This window comes from Fistularia commersonii, chromosome 3 (genome assembly GCF_037954325.1).
Source record: "Fistularia commersonii isolate RoL2024-O1a breed Wild chromosome 3, RoL_Fcom_v1.0, whole genome shotgun sequence".
Lineage (NCBI taxonomy): Eukaryota > Metazoa > Chordata > Actinopteri > Syngnathiformes > Fistulariidae > Fistularia > Fistularia commersonii.
In genome coordinates, this window is record NC_141286.1 from 3,441,395 (window position 1) to 3,461,222 (window position 19,828).

The following is a 19,828-nucleotide window of genomic DNA, read 5'->3' on the forward strand; positions in this document are numbered from 1 at the left end:
GAACCCCACCTCTCGCCCAATGACAGCCCCCTCCCGTGACCCCGAGTGCAGGGTAAGCGCTGTATATACAATGAATGAATGATTGAAAAGAAAATGGCCTTGGAATGTGGCTGTGCTACTCCAGAGAAACTACCCATTTTGGGTCTGCGGCAAATCTGGGGCAGAGGCGGAGATTGAATTAAAAAGTCAAGTTTCGACGGATTCCCAAGAAGATACCGCAAATTGACTTTTTCATCTTCCCGTCATTAAAGTAGCGATGGTAAACAGCCGAAATGTAGACTTCTAGTAATCGTACATGCGTTATGTTTCAACAAATACATTCCCTCCACGCTGTCAGTTTGGTTCTGCTGTTAGTCCCCACTGTGACTTTTTTCCCCAGGCCTGCGTCTGTGAAAAGAGATCCACGGCTTTAGCGGCACGGCAGAACCCTGATGCCCTTCTATCCGTGTCCGTGGTAACGCCGTTGATCTACTGATCTAGCTCGAATGTGACGCTCCTTTGTCGTGAACAGATGTCGAAAGGAGCAGAAACTATTGCTGGTTTCATGTGTCGGTAAAGTAATAATTTATAGTCGTGGTGCCTGAGATAGTGACAGATTTAAAGTTAGAGGGAAAACAAAAAGAGAAAAAAAAAAAACTAAAGACCTTAATATATTATGTCTCCCTTGCCTTTTATTCTCTGCACAGTTAAAATGTGCAAACCAAACTTCGACACTGGCAAGGCTGTTATAAATATAGTTGTTATCTATCCATATATAAAAAGCAAAAAAAAAAAAAAAAAAACAACTAAATATTCTGTAAAGAGAATGCCTGAATGAAAAAAAATATTGAAAAGAGACAGTATTGTAAGAAAAGTACAATTTTTACTTGTTTTTGTCATTTGAAAAAAAGTTTATTTTCATTCAGTGTTACATTTCAAATTGTACGGTAGTGATGTACCAATCTACCTTTCTTTAAACTGGTAACAAACACACACACACACACACACACACACACACACACAGTAGTCTGCCGCGCACTCACGATACTGTCTTTTCTCGAAAATAGATGCTCTTTCACTCACAGACACGTGCACACACACTCACAAACACACACACACAGTCATTACTCTGACCATATTGTTATCGGTACCCTTGTATGTCTCATGTGTCACTTTCATGTATGAACAATATGGATTTTGTCAAATCTATTAAAAAAAAAAATAAAACCAATTGTCATCTGGTTTTCTAAAAACTTATGTGAGTTAAAGAAGGAAGAGAAAGGGGTTCCAGTGTTGAGGATGCCCAATGGTGGAAAAAAAAAAAACATGAAAAAAACAGGAAGTAGTATTACACAAAATGTCGGTCACATTATAAATCAGTGAAAAAGTAATACCAGGATAGAAAGTTACAAAAAACAAGGAAAACCCAAAAACCAACAACTAGATGTTTTTTTTTTTTTTCTTTTATTCTCCTGGGTTGGAACGTCATCCCATTATTTATTTACAGCTCGTTGAAGCTGTCACCTGGAAAAAAAAAAAAAAAAAATTATAAAACCAACGATTTTAATCAATTGATCCAACCCTTAATACCATAAATAATTTTAATTCATGTCAGATTAGATATGATTATTCTTTATAAGTCCCACAGAGGGGAAATCCAGGATTCGTACTTTTCTTTGTTTATTAACTTAAGTGTATTTTCTTGATTGTTTTTAGTAATGCAGTACTTGTGGTTAATGCAAGCCAGGAGTTTTCACGTACCCTCCGCACAGGGGGAGGTGTACTCAGTCATGGCCTCGTCACCTGCAACGACAACAAAACACACACTTTAAATCAAAGAGACACCGCAAATATAAGAGATTAGCATTAAACATGAGTATATGAGTTAAAATTTTGCCATCTCGTTCTCGTATCATGAAGTGCAATAAGTTCCTAAATCTTTACACGTCTCCCGGCCAAAGATTAAGACGCGTCAAAAATCGAACCCTTTGCCATATCCATATAAAACATCTAAAATGGGCCAAAATTAGACATTTATTAAAACCCACTTCATTTGATTTGCACTGTAATTCGTGCTAAACTGACAGATACTTTACAGTCCGCCGGGATTTTAATAGCAATCCCAGACCACAGCGCCCTCCTCAACTTGTTCAGCATCTAAATGGCGTTTCCATCCAGCGGTCGCCATCAGAAGCGATCGGACAGGAACCGCATGCTGTTTATCTTTTAAACCCTGGTCTTGTAACAACTTTATCCAATGCTTGTGCTGCTCAGACAGAGGGCTACATTCGGTCCCTGGTGTCTCCTCAAAACAGAACGAGAGGCGGCGCTTTAGGTTACCGAGCTCCTCCTCTGTCGGACCGTCTTCAAATCTCCAGCAGGGGAAGGGACATCAATTACAGGTTTAGAACATAACTTTTTGAGAAAGCTTAAACTTGGGGCTTCGCCGTGAGGCGTGCTGCCATAGGCCTTCTTTACTTATGGATATCTCATCATGCACATCTTTCATTCCTGCCACCTTTCCATCCTGTCTGCGCTCACGTCCCTTCATCGATGCATGATCGCATCTTCTTCTCCCGAGTCCCTGGGCTCTCTTATTTTGACGGGGTTTGACGGACCATAGCTTGATCTACTAAAGTGTCCACCATTTTTATCAACCTTGCGAATATTAAAGCTATTATTGTATCATTTTAGCCATTAGCATGCAACTTTTACCCGATCTGTCCCTCCCAACCCTCAACCCTCTCTCACACTCTTGCTTTCTCTCTCCACGTATCCTCTATTTTCCAACTCTTCTTTTCGACCCGGCCGGTCGAGACAGCGGGCCGGCGACATTGGACGCAGATCTGTCTGAAGATCTGTCCGAAGATCTGTCGCCGAGCGCTTGCTAATAGGGGAACGTTGGGTTTCTGTAGATCATTTTAAAGGGCCTGGTCCAGACACGCTTTACAAAACAGGCGGCAGCTGGGTTGTCATTCGCCGTGATATAAATAAAATGTGATTTTAATACATCAAACCGGACAGCTAGCTGGATTGGCACGACAACGGAAGGGATATACAGACGTTGGTGAAATATACCTGAAGAGAGGAAGCTAGAAACCATACACTATTTGTCTTAACGGTCTAAGGGCGGATCGGAACAACATCTCTTTTGGTTTCCTTGATCCGCTCCGGATCGAACATCCACCGTTCGGGAAGTAAAGGGCGAAGGAAGCTCTTACTGGTCTGGTAGTAATCATAGACTTTGACCACGGCGGGTTTCAGGTTCCTGACGGAGACCTCCTGCTCCAGAGTCACACCGTAGATCACCGTTTCGCTCTTCTTCAGCTGCATTGACACAAGCGTTACTTCACAGAGGCAAAAACGTTGTCCTACTCATGAAATCCTGCAAGTAGACACTAATTTTGAGGAATAAAATTAAATTCATGGGGCTGCGAACTTGAAAGATCGATTATAATACGCTCCGTGGGTGAAATTGTCGTATCCAAATTCCGATCATGAATGTGTTTTAAAAACATCATGATGGTTATTTGAGCAACCGACCCCGTCCAAGTAGATGTTGACGAATCCCTCATCCACGTCCACGCGCTTGACGGTGTGGTCGTTCCTCAGCTGTGGGGCAATAAAAGGGAGGAAAAAGGTTAAAAACGCGGCTTTCGCGTCTGAACCCTTGAATCCCGGCCCAGGCGGCTCACCAGACTGAGGGAGCGCTCCTGCATCACGTGACCAGACAGGAGTTTGATGTTGATGATGACCATGTTGGTTTCATCTCTTTGGCCCTGGTACCTGTGGACACGCAACAACAACACACACACACACACATTTGCCTAACAGAGACTGCAAGATGATCTTGGACGAATTTTCAATTCCAGATACTTATGGTCAACATGGAAAATAAATCTAAAAACCCATTTTTGGCATATATACATACATAAATACAAATACGTGCATACAAATTTTATACTCTCACACACATATATACACAGATTTATATGCATACACATACATACATACATAATGCATATATGTATAAGTGTATATATATATGTATACATTTATGTATGTATATTTAAAGGGCTTGCTTCACTCCTGTTTTTCTTAAACTAAAATACATAAAATAATGATCAGAATTGTAATTGGCCCCAGACGACAATGTTTTTTTGAATTGAATTAATAATAACAATAATACAAATCCAACGCTGTGTATCTCAAAAAGATTCCCGTAATAGAAAATGATTGTAGAATAGGAATAGAACAGTTTATAACGGTCTGGTCATCCGATTCATTCATTTCTGAAACAATAAGGGGATTTCTCTTTGATAAAAATATTATCATCATATTTTATTTGCGCCTTGCTTTCATAAACATGCGCCCATTTTTCGGAAAACTCTGCCAAAACCCGGCGAGGCATGAAGCAACTTTTTCAATCTCCGCTGTGGATTCGGAGGCTTCGTCTTTTTCCCCACTTAGCGCTTTTAAGCTTTTGCAGTTTTATTGTTTCTGTTGCATCACGTTCGGTATTTTCCTTTTCCAACCGCTTTTGCCGGCTGACGTACACCCACCCCACCCCCGTCTGTTTTGTATACCACTTTGTGACACTACAATTAACCATTTAAGATTCTGTCATGGCATGTGCGCCCAGTACCTGACTTGCACAAAGAGGATGAGCTGCGGACTGCTGCTGTTGCACTTGGCCATGGTATGGGTGGAGATATTGAAGGCTGAGAAGTCGGGAGGAGGTGGGATATTGTAATGCATGGAGATCTGTGACACACACACACACACACACACACACACACACAACCACACACACAAACATACACAGTGAGCCACTGCAGATGAGCGGTGGACTGCATGGATCCCAAACAACATAATTTGATTCTGTAAAATCTAATACGACATACAGTATATACATATATATATATATATATATATATATGTGTGTGTGTATAAATATATATATATACACACATGTATATATATATATATATAAATGCACATATATATATGTATGTGTGTGTATATGTATGTATCTATGTATGTATGTGAATATATATATGTATGTATATATATAGATACATATATATTCATATTTACATATGAATATATATATATATGTGTGTATTTATTTACATATATGTATACCCATATATACATACACATATGTGTACACATATATATGTGTGGTTGCATATATATACATATATGTTGTGTGTATATATAAGAAGAAAAACTTTATTTATCCCAAAGGAAAATTGAAGGAAATTGTTGTATTTCGTGTGTGTATACATATATGTACACACACACACACACACACATACATATATATATATGTACACACACACATATACGGACGTGTATGTACATAGTGTGTATGTATACATACAAACATAGCTAAATTTGCATATATACATATATTATAAATATACATTAATATATAAATATACAGACACACATGCAAACATATATATAAACACACACAAACACACACACACATCCAAAGCGTCTTGATGTTTGAGTTATCCATGGTACCTGTGCTAAGACGCAGCTCTGTCCTTCAGCCCTGATGGTGTATTCTCCCGGGACTTCCCTCAGTTTCTCCTCCTGGTAGAGCAGCCGGTTGCTCTGCTCCACTGCAAACTCTTTCTTCAGGCCTCCCGACGACGTAACGGTCACCGTAGTAACGCCCTCCTCGCTGTAGGTGCTGGCGCCATATTTAGCCAGCGCCTGCAGAGCCACTACCGTGTCCTGGGAGGCAGAGATCAGTTAAGAGTCGGGTTAAGAGAAAAAAAAAGAAAAAAAAAAGAAAAAAACGCCCTGCGGTCGGCGTCTCCGACTACCTGGGTGGAGGAGAAACCCCCGTGCGGGTTCTGCTGCTGGGTCAGCCAACGCACGATGCCGGAGGCGTAGTCCAGGTCGAAGCCGGGCAGAGCGGGGCCGGAGAGCAGCGCCAGCAGCACATAGGAGGTCATCTCCACCTCCAGAGAGTCCAGGCCTTTTCTGGAGGCTCCAGCTCTTTCCCAATGACGGGTGCCTTCTGCGGGTCAAAACATGGACCGCTTTCGTCTCAACGTCATCGCCGACGTCCCTTTTTTGGATCATACTTTACATCGTCTTGGGAATTCCAATAATTGCCTTTCTTTTAGCGTCTCAAAAAGGAACCGGTCGATCGCCAGTCGCCGGTCGGTCACAAGGCGATTCACTCATTCAGTCATTCATCCAGACAATCTTAAGAACATGACTGATTTTCACACCTTTACACAGGACGTTAAAAATTGGATTCTGGAGCGCCAAACATGCTCACGCCAACAATGCCAGAGGGGTATTTTGCTATCAGATGTTACCCAGAAGGGTAACATGGCCCCCAGATGACCAATATCACAACAATAGCACAATTCATATTTCATTATATTTCTTATTCTTCCTCCTATCTACTATCATCTATTACTGTTATGTTTTTTACTTGAAACTCTGGCACAACAATTTCCTTCGGGATTAATAAAGTTGTTCTCATCTCATCTCATCTTTCAACTCACAAAATACATATTTTATTGCCTGTTTATATATTGTATAGTTATTTTATCACCTATCTGTATATTTTATATATATTGTCTATTTTATACAGTTTTATATTTGTATTGTCCAGGACTACAGATGGAAATTAGCTATGAGCTATAATCTGGTGCAAACATCTCTGCCTCTGTGCTTAATGTATTTGTACACTGTCCTAATAAACTTCTAAACAAACAAACAAACAATCACAAGTCTTTCCGATCTCCAATTAACCAACGTTTGGACTTTGGGGAACAACCGAAGAACCTGGAGGTACAGGGAGAACTCCGCATAGAAAGGACCCCTCACAATTTTTATTTTGGTGGCGCTATAGAATGTCGGGAGTCGTACCCTGAGTGTTTGACTTCTGATCCAGGTAGGTGAAGAGTTTGAGCCTCATCTCTCGGTCTCCCGCCAGGGTGAAGGTGTAGGCCAGCAGGGCGGTGGTGTAAAGGTTGTCCAGCTGGGCTTCCAGCGCGTTCCTCAGGCAGGCCAGATTTCGCTGTATGTGGGGACGCTGCGGCGATACGCGCAAGGAGAAACGTGAAGGACACGACCCGGCAGCTCCCCTGCCTCGTCACTACGCGCTGTGTCTTCAAAAAGAAATTTGAGAGTAGAAAAAAAAATCACATGCGACACCGAGTTCCCCTCCTGAATCGCAGCTCTGGTCTCTGCGGTAGAATTTTTCTGTTCGCTTCCTACATTATTTATGGAGCGTTAAAGATCCTCTAAACTTCAAAGCATGGGATTCCCGAACCAGTGTTCTTTATAGCCTGCAGTATTTATTGTGACTTATTAAAAAAAAAAAAAAAAAAGGCAAAAGCAAGGTACTGTCCTTTTTCTCCCTTTGCATCCCATGTTTTTTTGTAATAACACTGCAGGGACTGGCGTTGCAAACCAATAAGGGTTGTCCAGAATATGCAAGGTCGTCAGTACAAGTCAAGTATAAATGTTAAAAAATACACAGTATATACATCTCTGTTTGCTTTTCGTCGCATCTTAAATGCATTCAAGCATTTTAAACGAGTTATAACAAGGGCTGGGTGTTAAAAGTGCTAATTCTGATAAATCAGTTGCATGCAGAAAAAAAAAAAAAAAAAACGTGTTGAGAAAATGAAGCGCGTTTTAAATTTCGGGGAAAGATTATACCGATGAAACATGCAGGACGGGGCAGATGAGACGACGCCGATCGAAGGGAAAGTTGAATTTAAGAGACTTAACAAAGCTGTTGTTTTCGTGTCGGGATTCTAATTCAGAAACAAAACGTCCAAGTCGGATAAAATCAACCAATCCACTGGCGAGACGGATCGCCGCGGACTTTCTTCTCTGGTAGAAGGTCAAGGCTATCAAGAGGCGGCGCAGATGGATTCGTCCGGGGAGAATTATATAAACTGCAGTCCGGAAAGACGAATCCAGCACACGAGGACGGACGGGAAGTAAAACAATCATGACGAGGAAACACAAACGCACAAATGCTTGATTTAGAAGCTTAAGCTGGTGCGCACTGGTTCAATCATCAAACAAACTCTTGTCACATATTGATAATTAATTATGATTAATTCATGATTAATTCAGCAAAGCCTCTAAATCAGGGGTATCACACTCATTTTAATATGATGTCAAGAGGGCCGGACCGGTAAAATCATGACCTAGAAGTAACATTAAGTCCAAATGTTTCCTTTGTTTTAGTGTAAAGGAAGTAAACAGATCAATTATAAATTCCTTTATATGTAATGAACCGATCCTCTAAAAAATACATGATGAATTAATATTAAAAATGAATATTAAAAGGCAATTGATGAAATGACACCTTAAAAATATTGTTGAGTTAAAAGAGAAAATCTTGTCACTGTGGGAAAATTATCCACTACAATTTATTAGAAAATGGATCGTAAACATGTATAAGAGGAGGTATAATACTTACAAGGCTCTTATGGTTATTTAATATATTTTTATATATTATATATATTTATATAATATATTTTTACTCTTCCTTCAGCCGAAGGGAATATTCAAATGTTTGTACTTTTTTAAGAACTTCAAACACTTGATAGCTTTAACACTTTATATTTTATTGTATTTCTTATTCTCCCTCCTTCCTACTATTATCTATTATTGTTATGTTTTGCTTGAAACTCTGGCACAACAATTTCCTTCGGGATAAATAAAGTTGTTCTTATCTTATCTTAATCAATCTTTTTAATTTTGCCATTTTTGGGGGGGGGGGGTTTATAGAAATAAGAAAAGAAGAGATCATTTTCACTGGAGGTTTTTTCATCAAAAGATCATTTTCTTTTCAAATTTTGAAGCAAAATATACATTGCAAAGTTACTTTTTCATTTTTTTCCTCGCCTTTTTTTTTTTTTTTTTTTTTTTTTTTGAATCCGACTGCATAAAACCCCCAGATGCATGTGAGGAAAAAACACGCAAAGAAATCAAAGATCTGATTTCTAGATTTGTTCCGAGAGCCACAATTGGCCCTTGGCGAGTCTGAGACCCCTGATCTAAATAATCAGATTCATTTATCCGTCACATCAGACACCTCGGTGCAAACTTCTGTCCGAGAAGCCGTGACGTCACACTCACCGAGGCGTTGCCGTCCAGCTCCAGCATGGCGGCGGTGACGTAGGCGGTCAGAGATACGTCGTCGTTCACGCCTCCCTGAGTGCGGAAAACACACGTGGGAAGATACACATTTTTTTATTCTCAGATCTGGTGCATATTAATAGTTATTCAACCTTCGATAAATAACAGATTAAAATCAAACTAAAAAATTTCATCGGAGTAATATAACAGAGGTCATTGAGCTGTAGGACTATGGAGAATGAAAAAAAAAAAAGGAAAAATGAATTAAAACACAAATCTATATATAATCTAAATATAAGTATATAAACCAGGGGAATTTAATATATACCGTATATATGAGGCTATCAGACTTTTTAATTCCTCTTCCTTCAGCCAAAGGGAATCTTCAAATCTTTGTACTTTTTAAGACCTTAAAACACTTTGACACTTTATAGTTTTATTTGTATTTCTTATTCTCCCTCCTTCCTACTATTATTTTTTATCGTTATGTTTTACTTGAAACTCTGGCACAACAATTTCCTTCGGGATAAATAAAGTTCTTCTTATTCTTATATAATATATAAATACTATACACAAATAAAAAAAAAAAATGAAACTTAAATCCATGAATTGATCATTAGCATTAAAAAGAAGAGGTGTTTTTATCTTCAGGTGATATCCGCTCTGGACATCCCTGCTGGTTTTTTGCATCCGAAGGAACAATTTCCTCCAACTACGTGAAACCGCCGACCAGGTGCACGAACGGGACGCTCCGGAATCCAATCTTACCTTCATGCCGTTGTGGAGGAGTTTGCCGACAGAGGCGACGCAGCCGTCGGAACCCGTTCTTTTGAGCAGCCACTCTCTGGCGCCGGTGATGTGCTGTTCGTCGACATAGATGTACGGCCTCGCCCCGCCGAAAGACTTCATCACGAAGGAGGTCAGCCTGGGAGAGCGCCAACACACAAACTCACTTTGGGGAAAACTCTAAAGAGCGCGCTTTCTATTCATTTATTATCTATGCTCACTGTTGCCGGGCAACTGGGAGGGGTTCGACCCGGATAGACCGATCAATCACAGGGACACAAATAGAGACGTGCGATATGTGGACAAAAGTATTCGCTCGGCAATCCAAATAATCGGAATCAGGCGTTCCGATCACTTCCGTGGCCACGGCACCAAGGTGTGCAGACTGTTTTTACAAACATTTGTGAGAGAATGGGTCGCTATCAACCAGTTCTGGCCACTTATCAACCCGATAGAACAGCTTTGGGGTGAATTAGAGCGCAGACCCGTCAAAACAGACGTCGTATTGAACCCAGTGGATTAACAAAGGGATGTCACTTAAGTTTTTGGCCGTATCTTATAGCATAACCTTCACTCGTCTGAGCGATTTAAGATCTCCGATGAACTGCGTGTTCGTGGGGAACGTGCAAACTTATGCCGTGAGGTAGAAGCGCTAGCCGGCTAACTACTTGTGAGCCAAACAAAGGGTCTGAGTTACTAACACTGCAGGTTTCTGCAGCCGCCGCGCAACACGCTCGCCTTGCCTTTTAAAAGACCAGATTGTGCAAAAACTGGTTTGGGTCCTCGGCTAGAAGAGAGATTGTCTCCATTCTCAACAGTTATGTGGTTTCATCGCGGATAAAACCCACGTATCGTGCTGATGTTTTTACTCAGCTGTAAAAAAAATTGACCTTCTGCGCTGATTTTAAGACTTAAGCATGTTTCCTGTCTGATGTAACATGGTGTTTGTTGACGCATGCCCTCCATTTTTCCTAATGATCTTCATAACTTAGGTTTAAATTCAGGAAAATATATGTGAAACTATTTATCTAAATGCCGCATACTCGTCCAATCAGTTTCTACTGAACTTAACTTCTCATCTTGCATAAATACTGTTTTTTTTTTTTTCCTCTAAGCAAGACATTCCAGCATTTTATACAAACAGAAAATCTTGAATTATACCAAATTTTTTTGAGAAAATCTGACTTTTTGGGGGACATGAAGGACTTGATTATTTAAATGTATTTTTTTGTCTTCACAAGAAAAAAAAAAGAATTAATAGAGAAATAAATGAGATCTTAAAAAAAAAAAAAAAAAAAGCCAGAAACTGGTGTAATATTATAGAACCGTTAAAACAAAAAACAGCCACAAACAAATAGAGCCTCAGAATGCCTCAGACAGCATTTTTGACAAATTGACTATTAGTAAGTCCCAAACCTTGCAGACTGAACATTTTCAAAGCATAAAAACTCTGAACAGATTGTGTTCAGGCTTTTACTTCATCAAAGTATTTACTACTGAGCAGAAATGCTTTTGAAAAGGAATATTAAGTGTTTGAAAAGTGTTAATAAATATTCTGTAAAAAGTTAATAATGAACCACAAAATTGTTACACGTCTAAATACTTCAATGAAATAAAAGCCAAAAAACTAACAAAAAGTGTGAACAGAAATACAGCTTAGATTCCAATCTAACAAATGTAGAATAAGTAGGTAGAAAACCATCATTTGCAAGTGAAAAAAAAAACATTGAAGAAAGCGGATCATTATGGGACATGAAACCAGGAATTCATTTTTTTTTTTTTGCTAAATCGAGCATGTTAATATTGCGATCAAGCAAACGTAAATATAACATGACATTCAATTAAAAAGTGGAGAACAGCGAGCTCTGGCCAACACTTGTTTTCAAAGTCCCTCATTTTTAAAAGTTCATCGAGCGACGGCGATTTGAACAATTCTTTCAATTTGTATGAAGGAATTTTAATGGAATTGGACACTCGGGAGCTTTGATTTCAATTAACCACGAAAAAACACCCCCACACACACACAGATACACACAATCGCTAATCGCCAAACTGCCCAGCTTCCTTTACAAAACAGCAGAGGGCTTGCTGAATCCCCCCAGGCACTGCGCTGTAAGCCCATTAAGAGCAAATATTAATATTTTCTGGCAGGTTGCTCATAAAGTAAATTATTAGGATGCATGCCGGTGCCAAATAGCAGGCGGACAAACTGCGTGTGCCTTCCCCCCACTGTGTCTGCATGACATTTTTATTCTTCCGTTAAATTAAGTGTGAGGTTTTAAGCTAAGCTGGAAATATTCAGTTTAACCACAAGCTGTAAAACACTTTACACAAATGTTCCAGGACCACTGATGCAACTGCCGCATATCGTGTGCTAAATCATCTATTTTCGTATTCATTTATGAATGTCGAAGGATATTGGTGAAAGAACATACAAATAGAAATGTGTTGTATGAATGATGGGAGTTTGCATCTGGGTGCCATAGCCACACACACACACGCACACACACACACATACTTTCGTTTCTTCAACTGTTTCCTCAAATCTTCTCCAAGGATTTTCATTTTTAGGCACAAATCAAACTGGTGAGAAGCAAATAAATTCCTTTCTGAATATGCAGAGAATATTTTTGTTACCAAACTCATAATAATACAAATATTACTAAAATTTACCTGAAAAATCTCATTCAAGATATCAATTGGCTGAATGCTATTACTAGGTAAAAGACACATTTGTTCGAATAATGAAATTGAGTGGAACATCAGAGAAATATTTACACAACCAAATATTCACAAGACTTTCCTCAGTTTTTAGTCTTGATGCATCTATATTACACAACTGGTAAACTGGATAACCTTGGACCAAAACTCATCTTAATTATTCTCAGTGTATTTACAATTGTACACGGATAAATCTATCTCAAGCATTAACTTCCCCCCCAACTGTCTATTTATTTACTGTCACAATCGTCAGCATCCCCTCCAAATGTTTTCATGAATACATTGAAGATGCGCATTAAAAAATGAGGAATCAAAACAATTGGATTTTTCTCAGTTAATACAATATTCATGTATTTGAAACATTACTTGTGTTTGTGAGTCTTTCCACATTTAAATCTCACTTCAGTGTAGCCTCAGGGGACACAAGCCAGTGTCTTTCTGAGCCGGTCCCGAGCCCGGATAAATGCAAAGGGTTGCGTCAGGACAGGCAGCCGGCGTAAAACTTGTGCCAAAACCTAATATGCGAATCAAACCGAAGAATCTCATACCGGCCAGGGTTAACAACGACCAACACTGGTGCCGATAACCCACAGGGTAGAAGGCCTGTTGGAAAGGCAGGAGTCTGACAGGAAAAGGTAGTTGGTTGACATGATCCAGAGAAGGAAGGTGGATATATTGTGTGTCCAATAGACCAGGTGGAAAGGTAGTAAGGCTAAGAGCTAAGGAGCAGGTTTGAAGTTGTACTATCATGGTACAGACAAGAAGAGAAATGGAGTAGCAGGTATCTGGGAGGGGGAGTTTGTTGGGAATGTTCTGGAGGTCAAAAGAAGGTGTTATGGTCAATGTTGTTAGAGGAGAAGGAAAAGTTCTGGAATGAGTTAGATAAAGTGATGCAGAAACTCCCCAGAGATGACAGAGTGGAAATTGGTGCAGACGTCAATGGACAGGAACATAGAGTAACTTATAAGAGCGGAGGTAGGAGCACTCAGGTAGACTACATCATGTATAGACAAGGTAACCTGAAAGAGATCAGTGACTGCAAAGTAGGTGAGAGTGTAGCCAGACAGCATAGAATGCTGGTTTGTAGGATGACTCTGGTGACAAGGAAGCTCAAGAGGACAAAGGCAGAACAGAGGACAAAGTGGTGGAAGCTGAAAAGGGAGGAGTTGAGAAAGGCCCTAGGTGGTCAGGGGGAGCTTCCAGATGACTGGACAACTACAACTAATGTGACACAGGGAGACAAGTAGGAGAGTACTTGGTGTGTCGTCTGGAAGGAACGTAAATAAGGAGACTTGGGGGTAGAAGGAGGAAGTGCAGGAGTATAAACAGAGAGAGTGGTTAGCAAAGAAGAATTGGGACACTGAGAGGACTGAAGAGAACAGAAAGGAGTACTGGGAGATATAACATAAGGTAAAGATAGAGGTAGCAAAGGCTGGACAGAGGGCGCACGATGACTTGTATGCTTGATTGGACAGTAAGGAAGGAGAGGATGATTTTTACTGGTTCGCAAATAAGTGAGACTGAGATGGAAAGGATGCACAACAGGTGCGGGTGATTAAGGATGGAGAGGGAAATGTATTGACAGATGCTAGAAGAGTGATGGGAAGATAGAAAGAGTACCTTGAAGAGCTGATAAATGAGGAAGGGAGAAGAGGTGACAATTGTAGACCACAAAGTAGCAGGGATTAGAAAAGTGAAGTGAGGAAGACATTGAGGAGGATGAAGAGTGGAAAGGCAGTGGGTCCTGATGATGTACCTGTGGAGGTATGAAAATGTCTAGGAGAGGCAGCGGAAGAGTTTCTGGTGGGATTATTCAACAGGATCTTAGAGAGTGAGAAGATGCCAGAAGAATCGAGAAGAAGCGTGATGGTACCCATTTTTAAGAACGGGGGGGGGGGGAGCAGAATTTTGGTAACTATAGAGGGATAAAGTTGATGAGCCACATAACAACATTATAGGACGGAGAGGATCTGAAGTTAGTTGGTGTGGGAGAGGAGGATACAGAGAATATTAGAATATTAGATAATATATTAGATGGAGAAGGTCTATTTGCTGCAGCGACCCCTAAAGGGAAAAGCCCAAAGGAAAAGAAGTTAACTGTGGCATTTGCTACATCAATTTTGACATGTTTTGACTTATTTTACAATTGTTCCTGACAGTCTGATTGCTATTTACCTTTCCTGTCCCCCCTCGCTAAAGCTTATCTCGATGTTTATCTTTGATTTCATAATCATCTTTTTTAGTTGTTACATGCACCTTTGTAGTTCTCACCATTTTCTTTATTTATAATTTTAATCCATTTAAAACAATGAAGGAATGAAATCACTACCATTGGATTGAAAACCGATATTAAAACAATATAACAATAATTATCACAAACAATATTAAACAATGAAAATGGCCTTAGTGCTAAAAATTAGCCATTCAATTTTCGACACTTGTATATATTATATTTGCCTTCGCAATATGATATCCATAACGGAACTGGACTGAAAATGTCCGCGGCAAGTTTTGACCAACCGTCTAGGGATGCATTTTTTAGGAAATGTATTTTGTTAGTAAACAGTTTAGTTGTTAAGAGATCACAATCCAGCCCTTAAATTCAAAAAAGGTTTTTACTGACCAAGTGTTTCCAATTTTGTCCGCCTGCCCGAAGGCACTGTAGGAACCATCTTGGTGCTTGTAGTTCAGTTCTCTCTGATATCCTGCGACACAAAACATACAGGAAAGAGACCTTCAGATTTAGAAGAAATGCTCTTAATTTAATAAATACAAGGTCATTCATTTTCAGTATTCGTATGACACTAAATTACAATATATGATACTAACCTTTCCGGGAGGGTCAAACGGCCTGCTAAGATGTATTCAATTTGACTGACATATCTCACAAATCCAAGGTATTCAGATTAATCTCACTTTAATGGCTTCATTTGTTGATTTCTTAAGTGAATGTTCCTTTACTAATATTGGACTTTATTATATTTATATATTATATTTATTTATATTTATATTTATTTATATTTATATTGGATGTCACGTCGAAAAGTTGGATGCTATGACGTTAAGTTAGCTTTCGCTTAGCTAGCAATGTACGGCAGCCGAGTTTTTAGCCCATTCCCCCAACATCTTTATAACCAACTTCATAACAACTAAGAATTTATATATATAACATATAATTAAAATTATTAGATATAATAATTTCCCTTTATTTGTATTTTTTTTTTTTTTTTTTTTCCAATTAGTGGTTCATGGCCGACCATCTACAGCCAGAATCTTTAACTGGATCTCCTGTTTCCGCACCTTAGATGTTGAAAGCTCGGTCTTTGCATACACACACACACACACACACACACACACACACACACACACACACACACACACACACACAAACACACACAGATTTACTGTTCAACAGCAAATTATTGCTATTGACTCCTATATTGAATTGCTATCCGAAGAGAAATATTTATGTATTTTATTGGCATTCAACCCAAGGCAGCTTTCAGATTTGCATTCAACTTTATTGATTATTTTATTAATAATGAAATCGTTATTAATTACAAATACTGTATTACGTTGATTAATTATGACATTATTATTATTATCATTATTAATATAACAGCGAGCTTGAAAAGAGTTGGGACACAGAGCCATTTTGCTAGAGATGTTGCTCAGTATTTTTAATGATTATTGATGAATAAATTAATAACCGTGTTTTCTTTCTAACCAGCAGTTTAAGCATAAAAGATCCAGAATGAGCAAAGTTCTACACAGGCGTCTCGTGCACTACTGAGAACAAAATAGTGAAGCCAGCTAACTGGTTTGAAACACAATGCTTTGGTTTGGCAGCACTTTTCCCCTCCTCTTTTTTCACTTCAAACCAGGTCACTGTGAGGATTTAATGCATTTATTCAAAATAAAAAGAAAGGGGGAAAAAAAAAATCCCACTTGATTAAACCCCTGTCCCAGTTGCCCAACACCACATAAGGGAAGACTGCGCTAACCTGTCATTCAAGGTAAACACGAAGTGAATAAAAAACCCTGTCAGGCTTCCCTTAGGAGGATAGAAGTAAAAACTCCGCTCTTGAAGCGTGATAAGTCATCATCCCTGGTGACCATTTTCCTCAGAATATTTCCAGGAACCTGTTACAGTCCCTCAAAATGTCATATAATAACAAAGGTTAAAGAAAGAGAAGCGATAAACTGGCACGGGAAAAGCCATGAGAAGACAACAACAGGGAAAACCCCAGTAATAAACACGAGACTTTTCAGAATTCAGTCTCTAAAAATGTAAAAACTACACTTAAAATGGATCATAGGCTTGGAAGTGCAGCACTTTGCAATGCTAAGAGTTCATTTTGCCACAGTGAACAGGCCATGAGGGAAAAATGGATGATTAACGCTCTAAATCAAGTCAGATGTCATGTTTATGGCGATAATAGTCGTCTCATGACCCTTTGCGTGTAGAGTTGGCGCCTCATTTATCAACTGTACGTTCGCACAGAAATGTGTGCAGGAATATTTTAACGCAAAGTACAGGATTCATCAAATCGTGATGAATCCTTCTTGTGTTTTCTAGGAACGTGCGTAGACGTACGCGCAAAACCTAGTGGTCGGACAATGAAAGTACAAATAGAAAGCAGTCAACTTAAGCCTCACACATTCCCTTTGTTTCCTCTGATGAATTAGATTTTTAATGGCTAATTATCAAGACTGTTAAAATAAGACATTTACAGCATTTCGCAACAGAAAGCAGAATTATACTGGTAGTGTTGGATGCAATCATTTCTCTGGCCACAACTTACATCAAGTTCCCAAACAGCCGTCGTCAACAAGCCGGTATTTAACAAGGATTTCACAACATTATCAGATTCCCAAATATAATCGGAGCCATCGATTGCGACCTCGCTGCAATAAAAGCGCCATTACACAACGAATTCGGCTCCGTGAACGGGAAAGGATTCGGTTCAATCGATGCACCGATAAGCCGCGATCCACATTTATCTCTGTTAAAGGTTGTCGCCCGGCCTGCGTACGGTTATTATAACATCTCTCTGGAGATCTGTGAGCTGTGATAAGCTTTTGAGCAATTACTTTTATGTCATTTCATTTCTTTTTTTATTTCTGACACTGATCGATCTTCGGCGAGTCGGTCTCACGGGTTCGTTGGAGGTCAAAACTCGATTCACCCGATTCATATAATTTGTGATGACATGGCCATCACTGGCTGCAGGTGATCGCGGGATTTTGGTTGCGCTCAGTCAACTTGTGACTGTCGTGATGGTACGTCGTGTGGTTTCTTTCTTAATATTTTAATTCCTTCATACTAATTATGTCGAGCAAAAAAAAAGAAAGCCGTCGGACCAATAGGTAAAATATGGATTCGCATGATTTGCGATGCCACGTTGAGCAATCCTAGTCAAGCACCGGCATAACTATTGCTTCCTTATTGCTTCCTATTCATGATTATGTTTGTGTTTTTGTGTGAAATTCATGTTTTACAGGTTTGGTTCTTTGTGCACCGGTAAAACATATACCTATGCCTTTGACAAAATCCCATTTTATTTTTCCAATAAAGAGGGGTTCGGTGAAACTGGTGGGGTTCAGTACCTCCAATAAGGTGAAGAACCACGGCTCTACAAGAACCTCAACCTCCGTATCAGTGAAATTGCTCTTCTTCGCCCTCTTTGCCATGATTTCGGAAAGGAAAAAAGTCCATTTGTGCCTTCGTAATGGGATTGCTGCTTCCATATATCGTCTATTGGGGGGTTTTCTGAATGCAAATGAGGCGAAATGTGCAAGAGTGGGATTTCTTGTTAGGGATAGGGATTTTTTTTTTTATATTTACCCGCACCCCAATATTTCAGTCGTTCGCAAGAATTTAGGGCTTTTCACATTTGATGAATGAGACTGCCGCAGTCTGGAGCACACTTGAATATGATTGACAGAAACCCAACATTCCCAAAACGCACTTGGTGAGGAAAAACTACCCTTTACTGGGCAGAAACTGGACAGATCTGAGCTCAATGTGAGCATCCTTCTGTCTCAAACAGTTTGGGAGCACAAATAATCGATCAATAATAATAGTAGTACTAATGGTTACATGGTTCTGGTGTAAAGATACAATAATGGCTTGTGTTTAAGTTAGCAGGAGTAAACGTGAATAACAATATTATACCTTAATATTATTCCTCACTTATTCAAACTTTATCTTTGTCGGTCTCGCTCCATTTAAATCCTGTTTATTTTTGTCATTGCTATTGTCACTGTTTCTGTTCTTATCCTTGTTGTCCGTCGTTTTGGTTTTCTGTTCTCACCCTTGCTGTCTTTTTTTTTTTTTTCCCCCTCATTCTACTGTCAATTTTAATCCTTATTGTTTTTCACTGCTTTTTATTTTCCGGAATTGTCTTTTGCAATCTTTTAATTGTTTCTCTATTTCTATTTATACCCATATTGATTGATACTGTAATTGATGCACTTCTGTGACAGAAGAAATTCCCCTACTGGGATCAGTAAAGTATATCTTAGCTTAGCTTAGCTTAGCTTAGCTTAGCTTATCTTAACGTAACTCATCTCAGTAGTGATTTGTACTTAAGGTCACATGTCAGCTCAGAGGAAGAACCCATGAGACTTCATGCAACGCTGGATATAATTCAGCAAAGAAATAATTTTTTTTTTAATAATTTTAATTTGAGAGACAAACTCTTGTTATGAAAATCGCAGCAGCCGGTGGAAAAAAAACTCACCGCTCTTCAGGAAGCGCGTGGCTCTTTCCATGATCTCTGGGGTGAGCTGTTGGGTGCTCTTCAGGTAGTTCAGAATGAAAATGTTGGGAGCGAAGAGCACCATGTTTTGCTCTCCGCAGCCGTACGGCATGGCTAGAAGTTTGTCCAGGTTCTGGACCGCCCGGCCCATCAGGTCACCTGCAAACGAAAGAAGCTGGGAAATGAGAAACAGTCGGACTTCCATCGAGCGGGAACACTAAGGTTACGAACCCAATACGGAAACGGTGGCTCGAGCAGATCCGGGGACAAACATCTCAGGCATCAGAAGAGAGATATGCTTCTCCACTGGTCCATCTGACGACACAGAAACAATAATATACACTGCTCAAAAAAATAAAGGGAACACTTAAAAAACACATCCTAGATCTGAATGAATGAAATATTCTTATGAAATACTTTGCTCTTTACACAGTTGAATG

At 39.5% G+C, this 19,828-nt stretch overlaps 1 protein-coding gene across 3 annotated transcripts in view; it reads right to left on the minus strand.

Moving 5' to 3' along the window:
• Nucleotides 1-859: 859 nt before the first annotated feature.
• Nucleotides 860-19,828, minus strand: part of LOC147235246 (alpha-2-macroglobulin-like) — a 46,402-nt gene continuing 27,433 nt past the window's right edge. For 2 of the 3 annotated variants that reach the window (XM_086141740.1, XM_086141731.1), the window contains exons 23-36: nt 19,620-19,703; nt 19,371-19,547; nt 15,248-15,329; nt 9,886-10,042; nt 9,118-9,192; nt 6,883-7,048; nt 5,820-6,016; nt 5,512-5,727; nt 4,625-4,743; nt 3,675-3,765; nt 3,523-3,591; nt 3,201-3,306; nt 1,741-1,782; nt 860-1,503 (exon numbers count right to left, since the gene is read on the minus strand). In XM_086141740.1, the coding sequence (XP_085997866.1) occupies nt 1,481-1,503; nt 1,741-1,782; nt 3,201-3,306; nt 3,523-3,591; nt 3,675-3,765; nt 4,625-4,743; nt 5,512-5,727; nt 5,820-6,016; nt 6,883-7,048; nt 9,118-9,192; nt 9,886-10,042; nt 15,248-15,329; nt 19,371-19,547; nt 19,620-19,703 (1,604 nt within the window). In that variant the 3' untranslated portion in view covers nt 860-1,480. Of the gene's footprint in view, nt 1,504-1,740; nt 1,783-3,200; nt 3,307-3,522; nt 3,592-3,674; nt 3,766-4,624; nt 4,744-5,511; nt 5,728-5,819; nt 6,017-6,882; nt 7,125-9,117; nt 9,193-9,885; nt 10,043-15,247; nt 15,330-19,370; nt 19,548-19,619; nt 19,704-19,828 lie in introns of all 3 variants that reach the window. The other variant, XR_015104377.1, reaches the window with a different exon arrangement.